This window comes from Bos javanicus, chromosome 25 (genome assembly GCF_032452875.1).
Source record: "Bos javanicus breed banteng chromosome 25, ARS-OSU_banteng_1.0, whole genome shotgun sequence".
In the NCBI taxonomy this organism is placed as follows: Eukaryota; Metazoa; Chordata; class Mammalia; order Artiodactyla; family Bovidae; genus Bos; species Bos javanicus.
In genome coordinates this window covers 25828992-25847768 of record NC_083892.1, presented here as the reverse complement: position 1 = coordinate 25847768, position 18777 = coordinate 25828992, and the positions used below count along the sequence as shown (strand labels likewise).

Below are 18777 nucleotides of genomic sequence, written 5' to 3'. Positions count from 1 at the left end.
CTGACTTCGGTTTTGTTTGTCTTTTTGGCTGTGCCACTCCCCTTGAGGGATCTCTAACCAGGGATTGAACCCCGGCCCTTGGCAGTGAAAGCGAGGAGTCCTAACCACTGGACTGCCAGGGAATTCTCTACAATAACTGACTTTTATTTAGGTCAACAAGTGTCATGCAATTGGAGGCAATGTGGGAGGTGTGACATGTAGGAGGGAGTGTATCTGTGCTGTGTGTGTTGGGGTGCATCTGATACAGGAGTTGTGAAAACTGTAGTGCGTGGAGGGTAGGTAACCTCTGGGGTACACAGTGTCATTGCTGGGTTGGTTGGGAAAATATAATGAAAAAACAAAACCTTCTTCCAACCCAGAAAACCTCTCTACAGAGGTAGTAGAGACAGAAAACCATTTTATTATTAAATAAGCATTAAACAGAATGTGATGCACATCACAGGCAGTCCCCTAAGAGACTGATTGCAAAAGCCGAAAGAAATCTCACACTTTCATATAGGCCAAGCAGGTATAACCCATTATCCTCTTTTCAAGATAAATATTCAAAACTGTATCCTGTTTCCAATGACTAGGCCTCAAGAAGGGGACTTGACTTCACCTTTAAGACATACGTAGTAGATCACCCTTTATCATGGCGATTGGCTTTTATCCAAGGGTGAAACAAGCTTCTAGCATCTTTCAGATGGTAGGTGGTTTTGTATATTGCAGGGGAGCTTCTACAAGTTAGGCTGTTAGTCTCCCGTTGGAGCTGGAGCTATTTCCCCTGACACTTGGCTTTCAAAAAGATGGCTCCAGAACTTATTTACAGAACAGAAATAGACTCACAGCAGAAGAAAACAAGTTCATGGTTACCAAAGGGGAAAGCGTGCGGGGTGGGTTGGGATCAATTAGGAGTTTGGGATTAGCAGATACAATTAGTTCAGTCGCTCAGTTGTGGCCGACTCTTTGCGACCCCATGAATCACAGCACGCCAGGCCTCCCTGTCCATCACCAACTCCCAGAGTTCACTCAGACTCACGTCCATCGAGTCAGTGATTCCATCCAGCCATCTCATCCTCTGTCGTCCCCTTCTCCTCCTGCCCCCAATCCCTCCCAGCATCAGAGTCTTTTCCAATGAGTTAACTCTTCCCATGAGGTAGCCAAAGTACTGGAGTTTTGGCTTTAGCATCATTCCTTCCAAAGAAATCCCAGGGCTGATCTCCTTCAGAATGGACTGGTTGGATCTCCTTGCAGTCCAAGGGATGCTCAAGAGTCTTCAACACCACAGTTCAAAAGCATCAATTCTTCGGCGCTCAGCCTTCTTCACAGTCCAACTCTCACATCCATACATGACCAATGGAAAAACCATAGCCTTGACTAGATGGACCTTTGTTGGCAAAGTAGTGTCTCTGCTTTTGAATATGCTATCTAGGTTGGTCATAACTTTCCTTCCAAGGAGTAAGCGTCTTTTAATTTCATGGCTGCAGTCACCATCTGCAGTGATTGTGGAGCCCCCAAAAATAAAGTCTGACACTGTTTCCACTGTTTCCCCATCTATTTCCCAAGAAGTGATGGGACTGGATGCCATGATCTTCGTTTTCTGAATGTTGAGCTTTAAGCAGATACAATTACTATATATAAAATAGATAAACAACAAAGTCCTATTGTATAGCACAGAGGACTACAATCAGTATCTTGTAATAAACTATAATGGAAAAGAATTTGAAAAAGAAAATATATATAAAACTGAATCATGGACTTCCCTGGTGGCACAGTGGATAAGTCTGCCTGCGTTAGCAGGGGACATGGGTTTGATTCCTGGTCTGGGTAGATTCCACATGCCAATTAAGCCTGTGCACCACAAATACTGATCCCATGAAGCCCATGCCTAGAGTCTGTGCTCTACAACAAGAGAAGTCACCCCAATGAGAAGTCTGGGCACCAAAACAAAGAGTAGCTGCCCACCCCCCTCCCCCCACTGCAACTAAAGAAAGCCCGCACAAAGCAAGGAAGACCCAGTCCAGCCAAAAAAATAAAATAAAATGTTGATGTAAAAAAAGCTAACGTTTAGAAAAAAAAAACAAAAACAAAAACTGAATCACCGTGTTGTACACCAAAAACTAACACAATGTTTTAAACCAACTCTACTTCAGTTAACACACACACACACACACATACACAGATTTACACACATTTTGAAAAGTTCCAAGGAAGAAATTCTGAAAGAGTGAAGTCATGATCCTTATTTTCAACAGGGAGAATTAAACCTCTTATTTTTCATTTGTGTTTGCCCTTCCAGGTTTTTTGCGAGGCGGGTGTTCTTAGGTGTATATCGAGGGACAGTGTTGCAAGAGTACATGTTGTGTTGATACAGCCCGTGTAGTGTCTGTCGGGACGTCCTGTGTGAGGAACGCTGTAGGAGGGAATTCGGAGAGTTGTATGGTACTGAAGTGTGGCTCCGGGTGTGTGTTGCGTGGATTCTGTACATGAGGAGGGGCGTATGCGAGGTCTCGGCGTGTAGTGTAATTACTGAGCCCACCTCGCAGTTGGGGGAAAGGGGAAGCGGATACCCATGAGATCCGCAGTGTCTAAAAGCTATTCCCAGCCCGATTTCCTCCACGCCAGCCTGAGGGTTTGCGGACTATAATTCCCAGGATACCTCGCCCTTCCATCAACCAGGAAAAAGACTCCATCCAGTGGGCGGGCCTTGTAGAAGGCCAGGCCAATGGGTGAGGCGGACCGAATCGAAACCTACGACGATTGTGCCGAGGTTGATTGGAATCTTTGGCGCCTTGGTTTCAGTGGTGAATGCGTGATGGGCGGGTCCAGCGACCAATGAAAAGGCGGAGAGGTGGAGCCAGAGGGCGTGGACGGAGAGAGGTGTTGACTAGCAGGCGGTTCGCCCAATGAAGGGCGGAATCCGCTGGAGGGGGCCAGGCCAGTCGACCAGAAGCTGGCGACTGTGGAGACCCGGTGCGTGCCATGGCGGAGCCGGTGAGGAGACCCGGTCGTTCCAGAGGCGGCGGCGGCGGCCGAAGGGCTCGGGGATCCCGGGGCGGCCGGAGCGGATGTCCTGGCGCCCAGCGATCCCCAGCTCGACACACCTTGGACTCGGGGCTCGTGGACTTGGTCAGCGACAGCGATGAGGATGTCTTGGAGGTTGCAACCGCGCGCGGCGCTGCGGCCGCGGCCGAGGTCCCGCTTCCCGAATCCCCCGTCCCGGCCGCGTCCCGGGACGACAGCGACAGTGACAGCGAAGGGGCGGACGCAGAGCCTGGTGGAGCCCCTCGGGTCTTGGTCAGGCGGCGGCGGCGGCTGCTGCTGGATCCTGGGGAGGCACCGGCGGTTCCAGTGTACTCGGAGAAGGTGCAGCCGGGTTCCCGGGACGGTTAGCGCGGAGGGACTGGGTTTAGGAGTGCTGAGGTAGGGTTCTAGGGTTGGTCTTGGGAGACGAAATGGAAGCAGGGGCTAGGGGCCTTGGAGGCAGAAAGATGCAAATTGGGGAGCTTGAAGGGGTTTGGAGTGTGCTTGGAGTTTGAGATTCCCAGGACCTGGAGTGTCGGGGCGGGGGGTATAGGGAGCCTAAGAGGTTGAGATATCTGATGGTTAAGGGAAGAGCTGGAGGACCTAGGGCTGGGTGGGATTTGGGGCATGTTGGGTTTCTCGATGCTAAAGATTCAGGAAGATGGGGACTGGGGTCCATGAAAATTCAGAGAGGACTGGGGTCCCCACGAGGTATGGTGAGCGAGGGGCCTGAAATTGCCAAGGATTCTAAGACAGCAGGATGGCTAGCTCCTTTGTAAGAAAGGGAAATGAAACTTGCATCCTTAGAGTGCATTAGGGAAGGGTGCTCCTCATCAGAGTACTCCTGTGTTTTTTAAATTGAAGTGTAGTTGATGTACGATGTTGGATTAATTTCTGCTGTACAGCAAAGTGACTCACATATATGTTCAGTTCAGTTCAGTCGCTCAGTCGTGTCCGACTCTTTACGACCCCATGGACTACAGCACGCCAGGCCTCCTTATCCATCACCAACTCCCGGAGTTTACTCAAACTCATGTACATTGAGTCGGTGATGCCATCCAACCGTCTCATCTTCTGTCTTCCCCTTCTCGTCCTGCCTTCAATCTTTCCCAGCATCAGGGTCTTTTCAAATGAGTCCGCTCTTTGCATCATGTGGCCAAAGTATTGGAGCTTCAGCTTCAATCCTTCTAATGAATATTCAGGACTAATTTCCTTTAGGATGGACTGGTTGGATCTCTTTGCAGTCCAAGGGACTCTCAAGAGTCTTCTCCAACACCATGGTTCAAAAGCATCTATTCTTCAGCACTCAGCTTTCTTTATAGTCCAACTCTCACATCCATACATGACTACTGGAAAAACCATAGCCTTGACTAGATGGACCTTTGTTGGCAAAGTAATGTCTCTGCTTTTCAATATGCTGTCTAGGTTGGTCATAACTTTTCTTCCAAGGAGTAAGTGTCTTTTAATTTCATGGCTGCAGTCACCATCTGCAGTGATTTTGGAGCCCCAAAAAATAAAATCAGCCACTGTTTCCACTGTTTCCCCATCTATTTGCCATGAAGTGATGGGACCAGATGCCATGATCTTAGTTTTCTGGATGTTGAGCTTTAAGCCAACTTTTTCACTCTCCTCTCTCACTGTAATCAAGAGGCTCTTTAGTTCTTCGTTTTCTGCCATAAGAGTGGTGTCATCTGCATATCTGAGGTTATGTTATATATATATATATACATATTCTTTTCCATTATGGTTTATCCTAGGACATTGACACTGTGCTATACCGTAGGGCCTTGTTGTCCATCCATTCTGTATGTAATATGCATCTACTAACTCCAAACTCCCAGTCCATCTCTCAACCGCACCCCCCCCTCCAACTTCCCCCATCTCCCTGCTTGGCAACCGCAAGTCTGTTCTCTAAGTTTCTGCTTCCTAGATGAGTTCATTTATGTTATAGTTTAGATTCCACATACAAGTAATATCATATGGTAGAGTAGTCCAATTTTGGATCCTGGTGAAGCTGAGCTCCTGCGTCCCTGTGGGAGAGTGGTAATATCTACATCCTCAGGGTGGGCTTGGGAGCTGGAGGAGGCTGAGCATGAGAGAATTGACCCCGGTTTTCTCTTTAAGTGTAAGGGAGCATTTGGTACTGATCTACTATTTCTTTGCAGGTGAAAAGCAGCCTCCACCTTATCCCAGATAACGTGTCCCTCCTGAAATTATGTCCCCCAGAGGCTGAAGAAGGTAAGGAGGGCTTCTAGGGAGAGGTGTCCAGCACTGGCCTCTCTGAGAAGACTTTCTGGAGTTTACATTCCTGTAGTTAGTTGTTTCCTGAAGCTAAAGGGGAGGACATGAAAGAGGTGACTTCTGCATCCTAGCCAGAAAAACCTCCAGTCCTGAAAGGAGCTGGCTTGTTAACCAGAAGACACAGAAAGTGTTGTCCAGACTCCTTCCCCCAGCTCTAATAAGCATCAGAATGTGCTAAATTTTTTTTGGCCACACTGCGTGGCTTGTGGGATCTTAGTTCTCTGAGCAGGAATTGAACCTGGACCCTCAGCAGTGAAAGCACTGGAGTCTTAGCCACTGGACCACCAGGGAAGTCTCTAATATACAGGTTTCCAGGTGTCATCCCCAGAGACTTTGATTGTATAACCTTGGGAGCAGTGGAAGGGAGAAGTGTTGAGAATTTGTAACATCTTTTTACATCTGTAGCAAGTTTCCTGGGAACACTCTGAGCCAACAGGGTGTTCTCTGAATCTTATCAGGGCTGCCCAGCCTTTGTCCTCCTGCAGTGACATGATTTTTTGTAAACTGCTCAAGGGCAGTGAATAGACATCAGGTCTGCTAGGGAAGAGATCCAGTGGGCAAATGCAGACCTTGGACTAAGACTTTTGTGCCACGAGGGAGTATGGCAGGGCGATGAAGAGCTGATTTAGGAACCAGCTCTCCCCCTTAGTAGCTGTGTGACCTTGTGCAAGTTAATCTTTTAAGGCTTCAATTTCCTCATCAGCCAAATGGGGATAAATAATAGACCTGTGTCAAAGGATTCTGGTGGAAATTAATTAAAGAGAATATGTATTAATAGAAAGCCCTCCCCCCTTGGGCTACATATATGGTTTACATATATGGTACTTGGAACTATATACGTATGTGAAAGTCGCTCAGTCATGTCCGACTCTTTGCCACCCTATGCCACCCCACTCTTTGCCACTATACAGTCAATGGAATTCTCCAGGCCAGAATATTAGAGTCTGTAGCTGTTCCCTTTTCCAGGGATCTTCCCAACCCAGGGATCGAACCCAAGTCTCCCGCGTTGCAGGTGAATTCTTTCCCAGCTGAGTCACTACCAGGGAAGCCCAATTAAAGAAAATATGTTTTAATAACATGTCCCCCCTCCCACCTTGGGCTGCATATAAGGTTTACATATATGGTATCTGGAACAGAGAAGTACCAAGGCACCTCTGTCCTCGCCACTCAAAATGCAGGGCCCAGGGACTTCCCTGGTGGTCCAGTGCTCGGAATTTCACCTTCCAATGCTGGGGGTGCAGGTTGAATCCCTGATCTGGGAGCTAAGATCCCGTATGCCCTACATGGAAAAACCAAAGCGTAAAACAGAAGCGATATTGTATCAGATTCAGTAAAGGCTTTAAAAATGGTCCATATAAAAACAATCTTTAAAAAAAAAAAATGTGGGCCCAGGAGTGTTAGGTATCTCCCGGGAGCTTGTTAGAAATGCAGAGTCTCAGGCCAATGGCAGCTCCTAGGACAGGGTTTCTCACCCTTGGTGCTACTGGCATTTGGACTGGATCCTTCTTTGTGTGGGGCTGTCCTATGCCCTGCGGGGTGTGGAGCAGCAGCCTGGCCTCCACCCAGCAGACGTCATCACCCCCTGCAACCCCTTCCTCCCCTTGCTGCGACAGCCAAAATTGTCTCCAGACATGGTCACATGTCCCGCAGGAGGCAGAATTGCCTCTGGTTGAGAACCACTGATCTAGGATTTATTACCATTGTTTTGTATTCATGGTATTTATTTATAAAAATAAATAACGATGGTTAATGATGATCTGGTGGCAGGCAAATGGAAAAGAGCTTCTGTGGTCTAGAATAATACCTGGTTTCCTTTTCTAAGACATTTAAGTGAAGATGAGTGATTTAAAGAAACATATCACGTAATACCGAGATATGGCAAAATACCACAACGACACTCACATGGATGACGTTTGAGAAGCCTGGACTTAGAGGGCCTGTACTTAACCTCTTTACCAAAGACGCGCCCCACCCCCGCCCCAGACACGTCTTCTTTGTGCCCACCAAATTGAGTAGGGGCAGAAAACAAGAGAAATAGCTGGGAAAAAAAATCATCCTTTGATAGCATTTGTTATAGTGTATGATTCATAACATATATAATGGTTTGTACATGTATAGTCAGTAGTACCTGTGTATTAAGTAAATACATGTTTTCCGGGTTGTGTGCTCAGGGTTTTTGATTTGTGAGGTGCAGGTGATCAAAATGAGAAGAGCACGCTGTAGTTGGGTGAGCCACTGCCCGTTGTCCACTCTTGGCCCTGTGTCATGCACTGGTGCGAGGTGTGGACACTTTCCTAATCTCACTGTCAGACTCCAGTTCATCCTTCTCTCTAAGGCGCCCCCTTCCTTTTTTTTGGCCACACACATGTGGGATCTTAGTTCCCTGACCAGGGGTCAAACCCACGTCCCTGCATTGGAAGGCAGAGTCTTAACTGCACCACTGCAGTGCTGCTGGGGAAGCCCTCTAGGCTTTTCTCTTGATTCGTCCCCCCAAACCCTTCCCCAGTGGTCATGTGTGTCCGGGGCCCCCTAATCTCCTCCTTTTTCAGAACCTTCTGAAGCCCCTGCCTTGTCTCTCCTTGGTCTCCCACTGCCTTCTCTTGGCTAACCCTTTCCACTTCCTCCTCCCCTGTCCGCAGAGGCAGATGTGGAGGATGCCAGCAGTCCCCATGCAGTGGATTTCCCATGTCCCAGTTCCCCCTGGAAGAAGAAGCTGAGGAGTAAGGATGGAGAAGAGAAGAAAAAGATGTTACTGTGAGTGAGGCAAGAGTACTGGGGCCTCAGGAGCAGAACGGGAATTGGAAGGGTGGGCTGAGGCGGGCAGGACCCTTGGGTGGCTCCTGGAAGGGTAAGAAGTTTCCCAGAAGGCATCCTGAGGCTTGGATGAGGAATGAAACTCTTGGGAGAAGCAGTGAGTCCCACTGGAGGATGACAGCAGACCCTCCAGACTGGCCAGGAAGTGGAGGGGTTCCGCTTTGTGTCTAAGAAGGTAGTGATGTGGAACTGAAGGGTGTGGCTCTGGAGGCTGCCCTGTGCTTCAGACCCTGTCTTTTGGCCATCCTCTCTCTCTGTTTTGGCTGCAAGGGGTCTTCATTGCAGTGTATATGCTTCTCTAGTTGTGGCATAAGGGCTTAGTTGCATGTGGGATCATAGTTCCCCAACCAGGGATTGAACTTGCGTCCCCTGTATTAGAAGGCAGATTTTTAACCACTGGGCCACCAGGGACTCCCTGGCCATCCTCTTTGTGCTTCAGTTTCCTCTTCTGTAAAATGGAGATAATAGTGGTACTTGGGTCAAAATTTTACGGTAAATGAAGAGTTAACCCTTAGCATATAGTAAGTGTTTGGTATCATTTGGATTTTATGAGATATTCACCTGGAAAGCAACTTATCTTAAAAGTGAGGCATTCTCCTCCCTCATATTTGGGCCATATAAGTATAAAAATCATGACTCAGGTTTTCCCTGTCCTCCACCCCTCACCCCCTACCCATACCCACCCCAGTCTTCAAATAAGACGGATGTCACCAGAAGTGCTCCGTCTTGATCCTCCTGGTCCCCATCTGGTGCCCAGGGGCCCCCTGGAAGGAGAGCTGTGGGTGAGGCTGGGGTCTCATCTCTTTCCCTATTCTGTCCCTCTCTTCTGTCTGCAGGGATCAGGACACCTCGCCTTTGCCCTCACCTCTGCCACGTACCAAAAGCAGGAAGCATACTCAGGCACTCCGGAAGTTAAGGTACCAAGGGCAGGGGTGGGGAGTGTGCTCTGCTCTGGGCTAGATTGGAGAAGGGACGGTCAGGAGGGGGCCCACCCTGACTGACGCACAGTCCTTTCTGCACCTCAGGGAGGTGAACAAGCGTCTCCAAGATCTCCGTTCCTGCCTGAGTCCCAAGCAATCCCAGGGCCAAGACCACCTGAGCCAAGAGGATGAGGTGGTGCTAGTGGAAGGGCCCAGTCTCCCAGAGAACTCTCGACTCCTGCCACTCAAAATCCGGTGCCGAGCTGACCTGGTCAGGTTGCCCATCAGAATGGTAAATGCCTGAAGGGTCTGGGAGCAGGGTTCCAGGAGCTGCCCATGGAGAGACTAGTGTCTTCCTTTGCCCATCTTGCTGTCTGGAGCTGCCCAGCACGCTTTCAGCCGTCTGCGCCTTTGCACTCACTGTCCCCTTTGTCCAGATCTTTTCCTCCCTCTGCCCTCTCTATCTGGCAAAGTGAAAGTGAAGTTGCTCAGTCGCGTCCGACTCTTTGTGACCCGTGGACTGTAGCCCACATAGTTCCTCTGTCCATGGGATTCTCCAGGCAAGAAGACTGGAGTGGGTTGCCATTTCCTTCTCCAAGGAGAAAGAAAGCTTTGCCTATCTGGCAAACTTCCCACCTATTCTTCAGGGCTCCACTAAAACATCCTAAGAAACTTTGCTTGGTAGGCCCTCTCCAGGGGAGGGGCATCCCTCCCTCCTTCCTTCCCTTGGACCCTGTACTGCCCTCCTGTGCTTGTTCTTACTGCTTCAGACACCCAGGGGTCACTTGGTCATTCCAAGCTCCCCTAGCTTCCTGGTGATGACTACTATTATAGGGATGACCCCCATTCCAAAAGAAGAACAGAAATGACTACTTACTGAGTAGTAACAGTGTATCAGACAAGCAGCTAAGCCAAAACTTGCCAACTAGCAGCCCATGGCCTTATCAACAGTGCATCATCTTCTTTATTTTTTCTGTCCATGCCATCTGGCATGTGAGATATTAGTTCCCCAACCAGGGACTGAACCTGTGCCCTCTGCATCGGGAGCGGGGAATCTTAACCACTGGACCACCAGGGAAGTCCCGTGCATCTTCTTTCAAGCTGTACGGTGATTTTAAAACCAAATAGTTCATTTCCAACCTTTGCAATGGGTGATTGGGTACTGAGGTCCAGATTTCTGGCTTCTCTTAAATAGGAAGATGCAGTTCAGTTCAGTTCAGTTCAGTCGCTCAGTCGTGTCTGACTCTTTGCGACCCCATGAATCGCAGCACGCTAGGCCTCCCTGTCCATCACCAACTTCCGGAGTTCACTCAGACTCACATCCATCAAGTCAGTAATGCCATCCAGCCATCTCATCCTCTGTCGTCCCCTTCTCCTTCTGTCCCCAATCCCTCCCAGCGTCAGAGTCTTTTCCAATGAGTCAACTCTTCGCATGAGATGGCCAAAGTACTGGAGTTTCAGCTTTAGCATCATTCCTTCCAAAGAAAATCCCAGGGCTGATCTCCTTCGGAATGGACTGGTTGGATCTCCTTGCAGTCCAAGGGACTCTTCAAGAGTCTTCTCCAACACCACAGTTCAAAAGCATCAGTACCTGGCCCATATTCCCAGCTGGTACCAATTAGCCAGAGCTGCGGAACAGCTGCCCAGGCTTAGATGGGGCATATCCAGTTCTGGTTGGCCACAACCCCCACCACTCCCTTTTTTCCCCTCCTAACTCATGGCTGCTTTGTGTCTGTGTCACTTGCCTGAACCCCTTATTGACATGATTTTATTTTGTGCCTTTCCAGGTAAATGTGATGGAACTCACTGCTGAGGAATTCAGCGAGTAGTTAAGGCCAGAAATTGGGGGATGGGGATGGGGAAGCAAGTCAAGGCAGGAAGGCCTCCTTTACTTTCTGTCCCCCTCCTAGTCGGAGCCCCTTAAGAGCGTGGTGGACCACATGGCCGCCCGCCTTGGGGTGTCCCCAAGCAGGATCCTCTTGCTGTTGGGAGAGACCGAGCTGTCCCCTACCGCCACCCCCAGGGCCCTAAAGCTCGGCGTGGCTGACATCATTGGTGAGAGGAACGAGGCCTGAGGAGGATTTTGCCACAGGGAGGGGATGTGGGGAGAGGCCCAGAGGGGGCCTGGCTTCCAACCCTTGTTTAGGCCTGGCTTCCTTATCCTGCCTGCCACAGACTGTGTGGTTCTAGCAAGTTCTCCGGAGGCTGCAGAGACGTCGCCACTGCTCCAACTTCGGGTCCAGGGAAAAGAGAAGCACCAGACGCTGGAAGTCTCGCTGCCTCCCGTGAGTGGGGGAGCCGGCTGGCCACGCCCCTTGCCCTGTGCTCTGCAGTCTCCCTTCAGTGGCTGGAGGATGGAGTCCCTGCCCTCTGTGGTCTTGGGTCCCTGCCCATCCTAGAGAGTGTATAACGTTCAGTGTTTAGGTTCCCTCCCTCTTCTGGGAAGCTGGCTCTGGTCTCCTAACTCCTCCTGGTTAAAGTGGAAATCACCCTTGAATAGTAACCAGTAAGACCGATCAAAAGTACCATAGAAGTGACAGTCCCTGTGCTAAGGCTAATTATTTCACATTCAGGATATTATTGAAATTCACAGCAGTCTTGTATGAGAAAGCACTGTTGCTACCCTCATTTAACAGATATGGAAACCAACATCTGTAGAGGTGGAATGACTTGCTGTATTTGTTTCTGAGAGCTGCTGTAACAAACCACTACAGGCTGGGCGGCTTAAAACAACAGAAATGTGTTCTCTCCCAGTTCTGGAGGCTGCAAGTTTGAAATCAAGTTGTCAGCAGGTTCACGCTCCCTCGGAGCCTCTGGGTCCATGCTTCCTCCTACCTTCTGCGGGTGGCCAGCAGTCCTTGACTTGCAGCTGCCTCCCGCCTCTTTTGTCATAGGATGTTCTCCCTGTGTATCTCTGTATGTATCTGTTTTCCCGTCTTACAAGAACACTAGTCCTGTCACCTTAGTGCACAGTGTAATCAACCATGACCTCATTTTTTTTTTTAATGTGTATTTATTTATTGAGCTTCACTGGGTCTTAGTTGTTGCAGCGTGCAGAATCTTCAGTTGCAACATGTAGCATCCAGTTTTCTGACCCGGGATTGAACCTGGGCCCCCTGCGTTGGGAGGTGGAGTCTTAGCAGCGGGACCACAGGGCAGTCCCAGCCTCATCTTATCTTGATCATATCTTCCAAATGAGGTCACATGCACATTTCTTAAGGGTTAGGAGCACACGGTATGTTTTTGGGGGACACAGTCAATCCACTGTTGTTGTTCAGTCACTAAGTTGTGTCCCCATCTTTGGGACCCCATGGATTGCAGCACACCAGGCTTCCCTGTCCTTCGCTATCTCCTGGAGTTTGCTCAAACCCATGTCCATTGAGTCGGTGATGCCATCCAACCATCTCATCCTCTGTTGTCCCTTTCTCCTCCTGCCCTGAATCTTTCCCAGCATCAGGGTCTTTTCCAATGAGTTGGCTCTTCTCATCAGGTGGCCAAAGTATTAGAGCTTCAGCTTCAGTCCTTCTAATGAATATTCAGGGTTGATTTCCTTTAGGATTGACCTTCTTGCTGTCCAAGGGACTCTCAAACCCATAGCACTTGGCTAAGCTTACACATCTAGTTTAATAAGGGCACCTGGCCCCCAGCTTGGGTCATGCTCACTCCAGAGCCTGGCTGGCTTCCTCCTTGTGCATCATGCCTCCATGTTAGGTGAGGAGACCAGCTTTGGAGAATGTATCCGACCCAGAGCCAGCATCCCAGCCCTGGGCTCCATGGCCCAGCTCCCTAGAGAAAGGAACCAGCTACTGCTGGCTTCTTCGTCCACTTGTATCCCCCTCTGTGGGCTCCAACTTGACATGTCCCAAGCTCTCTGTCTGTCCCTTCAAGTTTTCCTCAGTCTCTCTTTTCAGATTCTTACGTCCATGTTTTTTTCTTCTCCGCCCAGGATTCTCCTCTCAAGACCCTCATGTCCCGCTACGAGGAGGCTATGGGACTCTCCGGCCACAAGCTCTCCTTCTTTTTTGATGGGACGAAGCTTTCAGGCAAGGAGCTGCCGGCTGACCTGGGAATGGAATCTGGGGACCTCATCGAGGTCTGGGGCTGAAACCCCACTCCCTGTTTGGAGGCCCAGCCTGGACTTGGGGAGAATGGGCTGCCCCATTTTGGCCCGTAAGGGCTTGTTAGCTGCAGCTGAGTTAGAACTCATCTTCAAGCTGAAGCAAAATCCAGGAGTGATCTTTGACTCCCTCTCCTTTGACCCCACTTTCAAGCCGTTAGCTACCTGGTTTAATTGTATGATGGTCTTTGCTGCCTTAGGTGGACTGTGGCTCCATCCACAGGGTGTGCTGAATTTTACGGCCCTCTGGGACATGGAGAAGGTATCCCTCACCTTCACTCGTCCACCATCACTCACTGAAATGTCTCTTATATGAAACTTCTCATACTGAAAGAGTGAGTTGAAATTAGTAAGGGTTGGAAGGGGACTCCAGGCCTCAGAATTCTGCCACATCCAGGACCAGCCGTGGCCTCAGGGTCATCCGGGGATGGAGGTGAAGTTGACTTGAACCAAGGTGTGGTTCCTCTGCCCAGCCGGAAACTAGATGATGAGCCTCACAAATGCAATAGCTTCACCAGAGGCAAACTGGGTTATTATTTTGAAGAGTACAGTAGATTCTCAGGCTTGGGTGTCTTCCTCACCCTAGGACCCTTTTGAGCCACCTTCCTGATGCACACGTGTTGTTTAAAGCATAATTGAGCACCTTGAACCTTTTGGTTTTGATCTCAGGATCGCAGTCCACACAGGGTTTATGGCTTTTTCCCTTCATGTCATCCTCTCCTGTAAGCATCCGTTCTAGTGTGTTGACTCCATGTCTTTGAATATGAATGTTTCCTTGAACATGCTCTGCTATCTGTGTGCATATACTTTGCCCACATGTAATATAATCCCGTTGATCTTGCCCTGCTGCTTTTCTCACTCAACATGGGTTGCTTAGGCTACATCAGCTTTATTTCTTTGAGCTGCTCCAAGATATTCCATGGTGGGTGTTAAGTGCATTTTTTTTAGACATTTGCTAAGTGGTAGACACCTGGGTTACCTGCAACTCCTCGGCCCACAGGCAAGGCCATGGTCATGGTGAACATCTTTTTCTATGTCTCCTTCCATACTTATGTAAAGTTCTCCAGCAGAGGTACCCAGGATGGAATTATGCATCAGACAGATTAATTTCTCTATTGTTTTTTTAGAATGGTCTTTGACTCTCCCACTTAAAGCTTCCTATTTCTGCTCATCCCCACCAGCATTTATTACTGCCCGACTTTCTAACTTTTGCCAGTCTCTTGGGTAGAAAGTGGTGCCCTGTTTTAATGTACATTCATCTGGTCACCAGTAATTTGAGGAATTTCTTCATTTTCCTGTCAGCCTTTCTGGTGCCCCTTTCTGTGAATTGCTAATTTATCTTTGTTCCTTTTCTCATGGGGGCTTCTTAGCATTTTTTTTTTGTTTACTCTCAAAAGTTCCTCCTGTATTCCTGGGAAGTTGCAAAAACTCTGAAGATGGCACTTGTGTTTGTATAACCAGGGGTGTCCTTCACTGAACAGACATTCTTAATTTTAATGTAGGTTAATTAGCTATTTTGTTATATCATTTGTTGCTTTTTGATTTCTTATTTAAAAATAGTTAACAATACTTTTGCAGTTTCTTCTATTAGTTTTATTGGCTTTTCTTTCACATCTAGGCCACTAAATATTGGGCTGAAGTCCAGCCAGTACATGCTGGTGTGTGTACTGGCTGACATCTGCCCTGCGTGGTCAAATATTTGTTTTCATTGCTTGATGCCAGGCTGAAATGTTGAATAGTACTTTTAAACTATTTAAAATTCACCTTTGTCTATGAGATCCAAGTTTTAGTTTCACTGTATAATGAGCCAGTTTTCTCTGCCATCTACTAATAAAGCCATGAATTTTCCACCTGATATGTGGTATGATTTTGGCAAAAGCACATCACTCTCTTCAAAAAGTTTTTTTCTTCTTGTTGGAATGTAGCATTCGTTTGAACTTATAATGTGGGAAATATAGAAAGAAAATTTTTAATATTTAAATAATCCATGATATGGTATAGCTCATTTTTTTCAGGTAAGATATATCCATTAATAAGTCTGAATACATTAAAATGATATGTTCAGTGTCAACAGAATAAACAGGAATACATTAAACTTGTATATATTTGAGGATTTCTGTCTCTGCCTCCCCGTGTGACCCACCACCCCCATGAATCCCGTGGCTGAGACCATCAGTTGGCCCCTCACATCTGTTCTTCAGAAGCCCCGGTTTTTGGCAGAGCACAGAGTGTTCAGGGTGAAGACAGTGCCTGCCAGCCTCCACTGTAGCCCTAGTGTAGCCAAATGCCAATACAGGGAAATGGGGTTTGACTTCCAGGATCAGTCCTAAGTGGGCAGCGTGTGCCCTTCTCTTTGGCTTTTTTCAAGCTGCTGACTGGAGGTGGAGCATCCCCATGGACACCTGGTGACCCTGGGGAAGGAAGCCACGCAGGGCAGGACGAGGAGAGAAGGCACGTGGGTCTCAACTTCCATACGGTATCTTACTAGCCCCGCACCACTGACCTCTGGATTTGGCAGGAAGGGGAACTTCCTGTCTTATTTAAATCACTGCTATTGGATGGGAATTCTCTGGCAATCCAGTGGTTAGGACCCCGCACTTTCACTCCTGGAACCCGGGTTTGATCCCTGGTTGGGGAACTAAGATCCTACAAGCCATGTGGCAAGACAGAAAAAAAAAAAAAAAAAACCCCTACTTTTGGAGGATTTCTGTCATTTGTAAGCAAACCCCATCCTAGCCCAGGATGGTGCTATTACAAGCAGTGCTGTAGTGACCCTGAGTGGGATTTCCTCAGGTTTATATCCAGGGATGGAATCACGGATCCTCAAATGTGCACCTACCCATTTTCACTTGAGTACAAGTGGCTGGACCTCTTTATGATAAATGCCTTAGCAGATACTAGAAGGTTCCAGTTTCTTCTTTTCTTTCTCGGCACTTCATCTGGGGAGGATTCAGGAAAGATTCCGCATTGTAAAAGGATTTGCAGTTCTCTGATGAGAGTGATTATTCATCCTTCTAATCAAACAGATTGATCACCTGTCAGGACATCTTTCTACCATTCTCCCGATGAGAAACTTCACAACTTGAAGGAGCCCTAATCTGGTAGCACGTACCAAGCTCAGCACTTTTCCTAATCACATTCATCCTCAGGGAGATCCTGGGAGGTAGGTGTGATACTTCCCACTTTACAGAAGAGAAATAGAAGCTTGGATGAAATAACCTGTCCCTGGCCACATAGCCACAGAATGCAGAGCAAGAAGGAAAACCAGGTGGGCCTGCTGATGACTCAATTAAGGAGCTGGGTGCTTTTCACACTTCAGTGTGCACACAGATCAGGTGGGGAGCTTGTCATGATGGAGATGGGGGACCCACAGTTTGGGGCGGGGCCTGAAATGCTGCATTTCTGGTTTAAAATTATTTATTTTTGGCTGTTCTGGGTCTTCCTTGCTGCATGCCACCTTCTCTAGTTGTGAGCGGGGGCTACTTTTTGTTGCAGTGCTTGGGCTTCTTATTGTGGTGGCTTCTCTTGTGGAGCCACGGGCTCTAGGTGCGTGGGCTTAGTTGCCCTGTGGCATGTGGGATCATCCTAGACCAGGGATTGAATGCGTGTCCCCGGCAGTGGCAGGCGTATTCTTAACCACTGGACCACCGGAGAGGTCCGCTGCTGCATGTCTAACAGTGCTCCCAGATGCTGCCACACTGCTGAGTGGCAAGATGCCGTTTTCCTTTTTTGTTAGAGCTTCACATTTTTAAGGTGACCTGGTGGCTCAGACAGTTAAGAATCTTTCTGCAATGCAAGAGACTTGGGTTCAATCCCTGAATTGGGAGGACCCCCTGGAGAAGGGAATGGCAACCCACTCCAGTGTTCAAAATCCCATGAACAGAGGAGCCTGGCAGGTTACAGTCCATGGGGTTGCAAAGAGTCAGGACTGAGTGACTAACCCTTTCACTTTCACAACTTTAAAGCTTCCCATGACCCCATCCTTTCCATTCCCTCCATAAAACCCCCCCCAGGACTGGTCATGTTCTCCTGTGTGTGTCCCACCTTAGCCTGGACCAAGGATCTAGCTCAAAACTCCCAAGCTGTCTTCCTTGGTCTGTGTCTCTCATCCCTACTAGACTGTAAGTTCCTAGAAAAAAATACTGTATCTTGTTTTTCCCAAAGATTCCCTAGCTCTGTGTCTGACACATGCTGCTGCTGCTAAGTCACCTCAGTCGTGTCCGACTCTGTGCGACCCCATAGATGGCAGCCCACCAGGCTCCCCCGTCCCTGGGATTCTCCAGGCAAGAACACTGGAGTGGGTTGCCATTTCCTTCCCCAATGCATGAAAGTGAAAAGTAAAAGTGAAGTCGCTCAGTCATGTCCGACCCTCAGCGACCCCATGGACTGCAGTCTTCCAGGCTCCTCCATCCATGGGATTTTCCAGGCAAGAGTACTGGAGTGGGGTGCCATTGCCTTCTCCGGTGTCTGACACATAGTAGTTAACCTAACAAATGTCTGTTGAATAAATAAATCCTTCATCTCAAAGAATCCCATTACCATCCATGAGCCCCAAACCTAAGTCCAACTCTTTTTTTTTGGCTGTCGGAGAAGGCAATGGCACCCCACTCCAGTACTCTTGCCTGGAAAATCCCATGGATGGAGGGACCTGGTGGGCTGCAGTCCATGGGGTCGCTAAGAGTCGGACATGACTGAGCGACTTCACTTTCACTTTTCACTTTCCTGCATTGGAGAAGGAAATGGCAACCCACTCCAGTGTTCTTGCCTGGAGAATCCCAGGGACAGGGGAGCCTGGTGGGCTGCCATCTATGGGTCGCACAGAGTCTGACATGACTGAAGTGACTTAGCAGCAGCAGCAACACAGTATGTGGGATTTTAGTTCCCTTGACTAGGGATTTAATCCAGCCCCCACTGCAGTGGAAGCATGGAGTCCTAGGAATTTTAACCACTGGACTGCCAAGGAATTCCCTAAGTTTTGTTCTTTTTTTTTTTCAAGATTTAAAAAAAAAATATGGACCATTTAAAAAGTCTTTATATTGAATTTGTTACAATATCGTTTCTGTTTTATGTTTTGGTTTTTTTGGCCACAAGGCATGTGGGATCTTAGCTCCCCGACCAGGGATTGAACCCCAACTCCCTGCATTGTAAAGTCTTAACCACTGGACTGCCAGGGAAGTCCCTCTAAGTTTCATTCTTGATACCTCTTTCATGGAGCCACACTCAGATGGTAAAGAATCTGCCTGCAGTGCAGGAGACCGGGTTTGATCCCTGGGTCAGGAAGATCCCCTGGAAAAGGGAATAGCTACCCACTCCAGTAGTCTTGCCTGGAGAACACCATGGACAGAGGAGCCTGGTGAGCTATGTACAGTCCATGGGATCTCAAAGAGTTGGATACGACTGAGCAACTAACACACACCCCTTTCATTCCCATATCTTCTCCATCACCAAATCAACTGCCCCAAAGCAGTTCACTTCCCTGCCTCTGTCCCATCCTGTTACAGGCCATCACAGCCTGCAGCCTAGTGCCACGGGTTGCTGCATCTCTGAACCCTTCCCATCCAGCCAGAGTGATTTTCTCAAATGCAAATTGGACTCAAAATGAAGGAAATCCTTAAACATGGC

The 18777-nt window shown here is 48.5% G+C and overlaps 1 protein-coding gene across 1 annotated transcript; it reads left to right on the top strand.

Annotated features, from left to right (window-relative positions):
- Positions 1-2853: 2853 nt before the first annotated feature.
- On the top strand, positions 2854-15010 carry NFATC2IP (nuclear factor of activated T cells 2 interacting protein). The gene is made up of 8 exons (XM_061401507.1): positions 2854-3345; positions 5169-5241; positions 7944-8058; positions 8955-9035; positions 9144-9330; positions 10949-11093; positions 11214-11323; positions 12985-15010. The coding sequence occupies exons 1-8, from the start codon at positions 2962-2964 to the stop codon at positions 13141-13143; spliced, it is 1254 nt and encodes a 417-aa protein (XP_061257491.1). The 5' UTR covers positions 2854-2961; the 3' UTR covers positions 13144-15010.
- Positions 15011-18777: the final 3767 nt, after the last annotated feature.

Coding starts and splice junctions, on each gene's coding strand:
- NFATC2IP (XM_061401507.1), top strand. CDS start 2,962: ATGGCGGAGCCGGTGAGGAGACCCGGTCGTTCCAGAGGCGGCGGCGGC. Junction 8,059..8,954: donor GAGAAGAAAAAGATGTTACT/GTGAGTGAGGCA, acceptor TTCTGTCTGCAG/GGATCAGGACACCTCGCCTT. Junction 11,094..11,213: donor CGGCGTGGCTGACATCATTG/GTGAGAGGAACG, acceptor TGCCTGCCACAG/ACTGTGTGGTTCTAGCAAGT.